Source organism: Zea mays, chromosome 5, assembly GCF_902167145.1.
Source record: "Zea mays cultivar B73 chromosome 5, Zm-B73-REFERENCE-NAM-5.0, whole genome shotgun sequence".
Lineage (NCBI taxonomy): Eukaryota > Viridiplantae > Streptophyta > Magnoliopsida > Poales > Poaceae > Zea > Zea mays.
This window is the reverse complement of record NC_050100.1, coordinates 41,311,239-41,321,660: the sequence shown is the minus strand read 5'-3', so window position 1 is coordinate 41,321,660 and position 10,422 is coordinate 41,311,239. Positions and strand designations below refer to the sequence as shown.

The following is a 10,422-nucleotide window of genomic DNA, read 5'->3' as shown; positions in this document are numbered from 1 at the left end:
GTGTGATTTCTCCATGGCATTGCTTCATAAGGATCACAAACATCTTTGTCTCACCTTTTGAAGCAAACTCAAATCAAACCCTATGACTTGTACCATATCACCTTATATGAGTTCAAATCATGGCTTCAAGTCACCTTACTGATGCATCAACATGTTATAACTCTTCATAGCTGATTAGTTCATCGACTTAGTGCAAGTACTCTCTTCTTCACCTTAGCCATGGTACCTCGGTCTACAAGCCATCGCTTGGCCTTCACCTTCGCTTAGTTCCTCGAAGCCCTTTCCTTGCTATCTTCGCCCTATCAAGCCATTCTTGAGTCACATCATATTGAGCATCCATTGAGAGAATCATTTCTTCAATATTGTGAACCTTGCTTGAATGTCTTCTAGATATAACTGTTAAGATTAATCAAGCTCTAGTTTGATTCTCATAGAAGCATATATGGACTGATAGTAATATGGTCAAGCCAATTCACGATTCCTCATATCTTATTCACTTTGGCTTGACCAATCCTCTTAATAACTTCATCTTCTATTCTGATCATATGTATGTAGTGATTTCTCAGGTCTTGTCCATATATTCAAATCAATATAGAGATCATATTAAATCCATTTGCATTGTCTCACTGGTTATTTAACCTTGTGTTGAACCTTTGTTCACTGTCATTATACACTATTCAAGTATGTTCATCATACTGAATTTCCTGTTCAACACTTAGCAAACTTGTTAGTCTTTTAAATGTGTTGTCATCCAAATCACCAAAACTCACAAAAGGGATGAATGCACTTTCATACTGCCCTGTGGACCCCATAGCGCCCATGCAGCTACCACACCGCGCAAAAATAGTGCAGAGCAGGCACTCGAACGCACGCACCCTACTCCAGAAATTTGGAGCAGTGCTATGAATGGCTGGTTTTAGACGAGTTTGGCCTCAAAACTCGATGGTGGTGTTCCGACTGGAATCGGAGGCAACACGAGGCGTCATCATGAAGGGTGTGTCAAAGAAAATCAACTTCGTGTGAAGCGTGTGAACGTCAGATCAAAATCTCACGAGTCGATCATTTTGCCTCCGACTAAGTGGATAGACTCTATATATAGGGGTAGTTTAGGAAGTAGTAAAAACCCTCTACAAATATAAGGATGGGCTGATTGTTTCAACTATCTCTTTGTCTTACACATTAGTCTCTTGTTTAAAAACCTAGCTTTCATTCTCTAGTTAAGCCCGAGATCCACAGATGCTTTGAACTTTCGCATCTGTGTTTCGTAATCTTCATCGATTAATCCGAGGAAGGGTTGCCAGTACCGCCCACAGATTTGGTTGGCTTTCAATCTCAGTTTTCATTCTTGCTAAAATTTTGAGTCTCTTTGCTCTTGTGTTCTCACCTTTCCTCTCTTGTGGATTTGTGAAGAACCTTCGAATTCTAGTTGTTTGGGATTGATTTGTGGGGATATAAACACTTTGGATCACTGCGTACGTCCAGTCGATACAGTCTTGGTTGTGATCCGAGTTGATCCCATTTTGAGTTCGGTGGAGAAACCCCTAACAAAACACCAAATCTGAATGTATTTTCAAATACGTGGTTGATTTACAAATCCAATTGAGTTCAAAATTTGTGGAGACCTTGGAAACACATTTTTAAGGTGGGCATAAAATTTCATCTCAATCGGAATCTGTTTGGTTCGGTTTCGCATTTAAGAACTAATTTTTTGAGCTGCTGAAATTAGCACTAGTCAGCGATACATCTTTGGGTCGATTCGGACTTTTTGGTGTCCGATTTGTGATCCATTCATTTTGTTGGTCTCATGTGAATCTTAGGAACATTTCAAATCATGGGATCATTGGTTTGCTGATGTGCTTTTTGCTTTGAGCGCTTACTTTATCTCTATTAAAGTGATGTGCTCAATTTCAGTTTTTAGCGGCAAACATTTGATTGGCTCTTATTCACCCCCTCTAGTCGCCTCACCGGTCCTCCAATAAGTATTCAAATTGTTGTTGATGAATGCATGGATCTAAGATCCAACAAGGAGAAGAAAGGGTTCACCAAAACACTGCAAGTCAGTCGTAACTTCCTGGTACGTTTCAAAGTGCTTTTATACGATGTGTACGCTCGCAACATGTTACAACTACTGATATGATATCGTATATCGTGCAGTGCTCCGAGTAACCTCTTGGGTCAGTAATATGCGGATACTACGTCTGCGAGTATCTCAGAGCACGCGAAAAATTCAACATCAACTATAGACAATTGAAGAAGTCCATAAACTGGTGAGAAAAAGAAAAGATAACTCCTAAGACCATCACTGGAACAGTTGGGGGACATCTGTAAGTTTATCATGGACAACTGTGCATGAAGGGGCACCATTTCTCAACAAGGAAAGTGACTTATGGATGCTAGAAGAGTACGAGAAGCTCCAAAACTAGTCCCTAGTCCCCCATGCTACGCCTTCAAGATTACAAGTGTCCCGACATCTTTTTAGAATTACTATGTCATGGCAGGTGATCGATGATCGATTTATTGTAAAGACAACACTTTAATTGATTAGCTATATGTATATAATCAGATGTGATGATACAAATGTGCATACGTATATATATATCTACTTCATATTTATATTTATTGTCTTTCATTGGTGTTTTCATATTTATATTTATTGTCTTTCATTGGTGTTTGATTTGCACGAGTACAATTCAACTTTAAATCCAAATCCAATTATGTTTTAAATAAAAAATAGTTACATGGTAACTAACAAATAGTTAGCTATATTTATATTTATTGCCCTTTTATTGGTGTTTGATTTGCACGAGTACAATTCAAATTTAAATCTAAGGGGGTGTTTGGTTACACCCCGCTAAAATTTAGCTCATGTCCCATCGAATGTTTGAACCTCCGTTCCGGGTATTAAATGTAGTCGGATTATAAAACTAATTTGTCAGCCGAAGATTAAAAGACGAGACGAATCTAGTCCAGTTGGTTGGGTCTATATTTCATACTCCTATTTAAAAGTCAAACGCTTGATGTGACCCGGACTAAACTTTAGCAGGAGCAACCAAACACCCCTAAGTATTTTTTAAATAAAAAGTAGTTAACCGCGGTTGCAATACCCTCCTCTTTTAATTAATTTTGTCCATTATAAACGTAAATAAAAAGTAGTTAACCGCGGTTGCAATACCCGCCTCTTTTAATTAGTTTTGTCAATTATAAACGTATAAGCTGGATTGTCCGACGTCTAGATGCTAAATGTTGTTTAAGTAGTGTTCATAATTAATCAACCACCACATGTTCACAATTAAAAAACCATACTGGACACATATCAACCACCATCTGTTCACGATTGCTTAAAATGTTCACAACTACTCAAAAGCTTAGAAAAGCCTTATTTCGACGAGAAGTTATAAGCGACATAAAAACCCACAAGTTCCTAACATGTTATTAGTACCCGGTGACACAGAAAAAGAAAAACTGAGCGTGACGGGCCGGTGTGATCCATCTCCATCGTCATCTCCTCACTCAGTTGTCAAGTCTTCTCCTATTCACTAGCAGGAGAGGACACCATCGGAGACAGCGGCGTGGGCGACAGCAGCGCGGAGGAGGAGGAGGAGGTGCACATGGGCTCGTGGACGACGGTGTTGGTGGAGACAGCGACGGGGCTGGCGTCCAGCTGCAGCATGACGGCCCCAAGAACCTCGGTCAGCAGCTTCTTGAACTCCGCCTCGTCCACCGCCCTGAGGTCGTCGGCTTTCGCCATCTTGAACGCCTCGTTCACCACGGCATCCACCTGACCGACGGCCCCCAGAGGCGGCAGGCCCGCCGAATCGGCGATCCTGTCGAGCGCGATCCGGAGGTACTCTTTCGACGCCTGCTTGTCCTTGCGTTCTTTCGGGACCTCTCTCCACACAGAGTCCAGCAGCTACAACAAGCAACCAGTGATTATTAAACTGACAGCGCGGTGTCGATCGAGTGTGTGCTTCTCATGTACTCCCGTCGTAGTAGTACCTTGTCGAACTCGAACTTGTTCGACAGTAGCCTCCTGACGCCACTCCCGTCGAAGTTGTTCTCGGTATGGGCGACGATCACAGGGTGCTGTCGCAGTCTCAGGGTGATGGCGCCCAAAAGTCTCCTGAATTCCTGGAGAAAGGCTTCCTGGGAGGGAACAGGCTGGTCGAGGTCGAGCTGCTGGGTAGCACTAGCAGGCAGCTCTTGGAACGCGGGCTCCACGACGTTCTCCATGACCTACAACATATGATACATCCAATATATCCAATGAAAGAGCGAGCCCACCCAAAAATCAAAGCACGCGCGCGCAATACGAACTCTACTGCCGTTTTCAGAAAAATTACCCAGGGATCAGAAGCCGGTGGCATGCCGTGGTCGATGGTGAGCTCTCCGACAGCGGCCAGCAGGCACTGGCGCAGCGTGGCGTCGTTGGTATTGGTAGGGCCCCCCACGGCCTGCGAAAATATGGCCACGGCTTCAGGCTCGTACCTCGGGCTCTCCACGAACTCGCTCAGGTCCTCCCCGTTTATCCTGAGGATGACGATCGGGTCCCTCTTCAGCCCGGCCGCCATCCCGAGGAGGATGTCGGACAGCACGCGCTGGAACTCGGCCTTGCCCACCGACTCTTGCTTCCCGCGAGTGAACTCGTTTAGGACCTGCAGCGCACACAATGCAGATTAGCTATGTGATGGGTGCCCCAGCAAAGGGTAATTGCCTGGCCTGGTGACGCAGCTCAGAGACTTCACTAATCACTGGTTTTTTTTTCAATCTAGCTGGTTAGCTGGTTTCGGCGAGAGAATCGACATTTTGCATTTGAAACAGACACGTTCCAGGACACTCGGCATGCATTTCGTAATCAATTTACTTTCGGGAAAGCTATGTCAACAGCAATACGCGCACAAACTTTCGCATGCATTATCATCCTCTAGGGCTAGTTTGGCAACATTACTTTTAAAAAGGATTTCATTTTTTAACGAACTTAGAAAAATAGAATTCTTTAGAAAAATAGAGTTACCAAACTGGCCCTTAGGAAGCTAAATGTGTTGATGTTTACCGATCGCTTCTAGAGATGTTAGGAGCCCTTAGTTTGTATCTCATTAGCAAATTGATGTATGTGACAAGGAATAAGTGCGCGCACTTGGTCTTGGTCATGATACGGTTGAATTTTACAATAATTATGTGGTTTGTATATAATTGTCAATTTTGACATCTACTTTTGTTTCTTACTTTTGCAAACAATTGAAATTCTATAATACATACCATCAAATAGTTTTGGATCGCAAGCAATATTAAAGACTTTAAAGACAGACCCTGATTACACTAGTAGAAAAGGGCTCAAAATCTGCGTTACAGTATATTTTTACAGACGGATTCGGTTATCAACCGACTGTACTATTTTTAGCGGCAGTTCTTTAAAAATCGCCATTAAAAATGGTTTTCTTAAAAACCCGCCGGTAGAAATACGATTTCTATTGACGTTTTTTAAGAAACAACCACTAGAAATTAGTTTTATCCTTAATTTTTCGAGTTTTCCAAACAACCTCGTATGTGAAACCACCAAAATAAAAGTTGTATATCTCTAAAAGCTATAAAACTTTGTAGCTGGCAACTTTTTTATTAGAAATCATTTCGACTCTCAAAAATTGAATCTAAATTTGTCAAATTTAAAATTCAAATTTTGCAAACAACTTCTGATAAAAAAGTGTCAAAATGAAAATTGTAGAACTTTAAAAGTTATTCAACTTTATAGTTGACAACTTTTTTATTAAATTTATTTACAGTCTCAAACAAACAATTTATACTCAGTTTGTTGTAATATATGAACAACAAAACTACAAACTAAATAGAAATCATGTTATAGACGAAGTGGTAGAGGATGGTACACACAAAGGTGAGGTTAGGGGTGACTTCGACGGACCAAAGGCCTGTCCTTAAATAATTTTTTTTTGTTTTTAAAACCTGTTTTATGTTTCTAGTCACTAGCGGAAATCGATTTTTATTGTGGAAATCGTCCTCAATTACCCGCTGCAAAAATGATGATTTCTACCGATCTCTAGCACTAGCGGTTCTAAGAAACGCCAGCGAAAATAGGTTCACAACCGCTGTTATTGAAGATAGCTTCTGTGTAAGTGTAACGTGCAGACACAAAGCAAATGCCCACCTCTCTCAATTAATTGTTAATAGAGACAAAGTTCTACCTCTATTGATTGAAATAGAATTTCTGTTTTAGCTTCCGTATTTAATAATTTAGAAATTTAGAGACTAGAATCGAATAAAATAGATAAACTAAAAATTAGTCTCTAAAAACAAAACACCTCCTTAAATAAATACAGTCTACATACGAAACATTGTTTTTGGTCGGCTACAGCCTAAAGCAAAACACTATTTTAAGATATATGTGTACGAGAAGCTAGAACGGAGTTTACGAGAAGCTAGAATCACTGTATTCTCGTATATGTGTACGTACCTCCGCGTAGATGTGGTCCGCCTGCGGCGACGACCCTCTGGCCGGCAGCCCGATGGCGGCACCGATGTCAGCGACGGCCGGCTGGAGCTCTTTCACCGACAGCCTCCCGTCGCCATCGGCGTCGAGCTTCCGGAACCTGTCGTCGACGAACCTAGCGAACTCCGCCTTGTTCTCCACGAGAGCCCGGATCTCAGAGCCGTCCTGCACCTGCAGCACGCCTTTCCTGTTCCTCCTCACCTCCTGATGCTGCTGCTGCTCCATGAGCGCGCTAGCGACGCGCTTTTATACACAGCTAGCACGAGGACGAGCGAGGGAAAAGGAAGGGGAAAAGGGCCGATGCTAGGGAAAGCTTGCAAGTTACAGCGACAACAATGGCGACGCCGGCCGTGGGTTCCTCGTGACGCGCGCGGGATGGCCTAGCTGCTAGCTGATCGATCGGTCGTCGTCGGTGGTGGCAAAAGTGGCTAAAAAGATGAGGTGTTCACGAGCCGCAGGCCTGAAACTAGTAGCTAGTAGCTAGAGCTATGGAAGATGGGGGTCTTGCTGAGTTGCTGTGTCCTTTTCTTTGGTCGCGATGAGCTAGGTCGGTGGATACTGGATAGGCGATGTGTTCTTGTGTATTTGGGCTTCTGGTGGCGTGGTCCTGCTTGTTTTTTATAGTTCGTCGTCATCTTCTGCTTCAGTGTGTGTGAGTTTGGATGCGATGTGTTCGTGTATTGTGTCCACCTGGCCTGGGGGAGGGGCATGCAACTGCTGAAGCGTGCATGGGACGCGTCTAGATGCTGCGTGGCGCCTCCAGACGACGCAAGCGTTATCTTATATTCAGAGACTTTTTGTCCACGTTGCGTGTTCGAGTTGGCGACGAGAACCACAGCATGCATCCCCTAAAAGCCAATAGTACTTGTGTGTCTCGCGTGGCCTCATGCGCGCGGATCAAGGGACACGTCCTAGATGCTTGGTGAGATATTGGACGTGCTTTCTGCGATGTGTAGCAGGGGTGTAGAGTTATTTATTTATTTTTGTATAACATTTTTTACGTCAAGAATAAAAATATATCATGATATATAGATGAAGAACATGGAGTTGTGAGAATAATGCCGTAAAACGATCTTCAGATATTGTACACCCGTACACTACTAGCACCTTAACGCGCTTTTCCATACCTACTTTGGCAAAGATTATCGTTACTCGCACGACCGTGGGGTCAGAGAGGGTCTCGACGTTTAGGTCGTGCTCGCACTCACACTCGGCGACGACCTTCTCGTAGACATAAATCTTCTAGCAGAAGTGTCGGCCAATAGTAATCGGACCTCCTAATTAACCACTTTATCTAGTGAGCCTTGGTGTGTGTCGGCGAGCTCCTAATTAATACAGTGTCGCATGTGCCTTCATGCACATTGTGCATCAGCTCTAAAGCCTAGGCCCAAGCATTTGCACTAGTACTACTTCAAGGGTATAATAATACATTTCGTCGTCGGTGACCATGTTCTTAACACTAGTACAGATAAGCTCTATACTGACGGTCCTAAACATATTTACAGTGACGTTTTTCGTAACCGCCAGTGCTAGAGGTCAGTAGAAATCACCATTTTTACAGGCGGGTAACTGAAGACCGCCAGTGAAAATCGATTTTCACTGGTGGTCGACGTAATAAAACCGCCAGTGAAAATCGATTTTCACTGGCGGTCGACGTAATAAAACCGCCAGTGCAAATCGTTTCCAGAAAACATAAAACAGATTCTAAAAATAGTAAAAAAATTTATTTGTATTAGGCCCACCCCACCCGCCTACGCGGTTGTGAGGAATCGAACCGTAGACCTCACCCTCGCGCGTACCCTCCACTACCACTCCGTCTATGACATGACTTGTGTCTAGTTTGTAGTTGTTTTCTCCACATATTACAACCATTTGAGTGTAAATTGCTTATTTGAGACCCTAAACGAATTCAAATAAAAAAGTTGTCAACTACAAAGATAAATAACTTTTGAAGTTCTACAACTTTTATTTTGACACTTTTTTCATCCGAGTTAGTTTGCAAAATTTGAATTTTAAATTTGCCATACTTAGATTCAATTTTTGAGAACCGAAATGAGTTCAAATAAAAAAGTTGTCAACTACAAAGTTTCATAACTTTTAGAGATCTACAACTTTTATTTTAGTGGTTTTATCATACGAGGTCGTTTGAAAAACTCGAAAAATTAAGGATAAAAATGATTTCTAGTGGCGGTTCCTTAAGAAAACCGCCACTAGAAATCGTATTTCTACTGGCGATTCCTTAAGAAAACCGCCACTACAAATCATGGATTTCTACTGGCGGTTTTCTTAAGGAACCGCCACTAGAAATATGATTTCTAGTGGCGGTTTTCTTAAAGAACCGCCACTAGAAATAGCACAGTCGGTGGATAACTGGATCCGTCTGTAAAAATATATGGGTGCCGCAGGCTTTGAGCCTTTTTGTACTAGTGTAAGGCCCTGGTAACTTATTTGCTTGCTTGCCCTCTGAGTTGGATCCCTCAAGTAGTTGAGGATATCGGCTCTCCAGTCGACCACATTGATCTACAAAATCTCCACTTCAGGCGTTGTTCGTAGGGATGAAAACGGTTTTAGAATTTTTCGGAATTTCGGAAACCGGTTCTGATTTTTCTGATCGGAATCGTCGGTTTCGGTATTTCTCGGAATCGGAATCGATCATCGGAATTTTAGATCGGAATTGGTATTGAAATCGGTACAGTCCTCTACCGACCGTTTTCTTCGGTTAACGTTTTGGGTCGGATTTACCGAATTTAAAATTCGGAATTTACCGAAATTCCCAGCCCAAGTTGAAGTTCCACATCGGCACTAAGACAGAGCAGACCGCACACGGCAGTACGGTCCACACAGACACAGCGCGGAGCCGCCACTTCTCTTCTCAGCGCTCCCAATCTGGCGGCGGCGGCACGCCGGCACCCACCCGGTAAGTAATATGTAATCTACTAATCTGCGAGATGGTGGCTGGGGTCTGGGAGAGGGATGTTGTGCTCGCGGGTAAGCTGCTCGCGGGGAAGCTGCTTGCAGGGGAGCTCGCACGACCGAGCAGACGAGCAGTTGTAGAGCGCTGTGCGGAACTGGCCTGGCCGGTGAGCGCTGTGGGGAACCGAGCAGCTATAGACTGATGTTGTTCACGCACCTGACCCCTGTCTAGCTGCAGTAGCCAGTAGGAAGCGTTCTGGCCTTCTGGGAGCTCCATGAGCTGAGCGCAGATGGGCTGCCCCAGCCTTTCTTGATTGCTAGGAGTGTTGCTAGCTCTCTTGCGTTAGTCTACGCCATGGATTGCGAGCTGGAGTTGGAGCTATGAGATTTAGGAATACTAACATTTCTACTAGTGACTGATGTTACGTTGTTCTCATGAAAAAGATGTATCAATACTATGTCTCTACTACACCCTCATCATCATCTGTTGCACCTTCCTCAACTTCAGCAGTTGACATGATTAAGTCAAGTATCGAAGAAGAGCTTGATAGCTACATATTTGATGGACAAGGTCATGATGATTCTATTGACACAAGTGACTTAGAAAAATATTTGGCAGATCCAATACTAAAGGTTGGTAAAAGTAATCAACACACTTTTGACATATTAGCATGGTGGAAAGCACACAAAGAAGAATATCCTGTCTTGGGCCAGCTTGCTCGTGATGTCTTAGCTATGCAAGTGTCAACAGTAGCTTCAGAATCTTCTTTTAGTGTTGGTGGTCGTGTACTTAATCCATTTCGTACTCGCCTTGACCCTACCATGGTAGAAGCACTAGTCTGCACCAAAGATTGGATAGCTGGAGCAAGAAAAAGGTTATATAACAGTACCTTATATTTATTTACAATTTAATTAGTCATTAGTTCAATACCCTTTTACTAATGCACTAATGGATCTTTATATTCCCAGGTTCCAAGGCTAAGAGTGTTGCTATTCCTAATATGGTTTAT

The 10,422-nt window shown here is 43.1% G+C and overlaps 1 protein-coding gene across 1 annotated transcript; it reads right to left on the bottom strand.

Moving 5' to 3' along the window:
- Positions 1-3,303: 3,303 nt before the first annotated feature.
- LOC100191836 (uncharacterized) lies at positions 3,304-6,996 on the bottom strand. Its single transcript, NM_001137260.2, is given in 4 exon segments — positions 3,304-3,910; positions 3,997-4,233; positions 4,341-4,652; positions 6,464-6,996. Coding segments are annotated over 4 exon segments (1,191 nt in total). The 5' UTR covers positions 6,725-6,996; the 3' UTR covers positions 3,304-3,529.
- Positions 6,997-10,422: the final 3,426 nt, after the last annotated feature.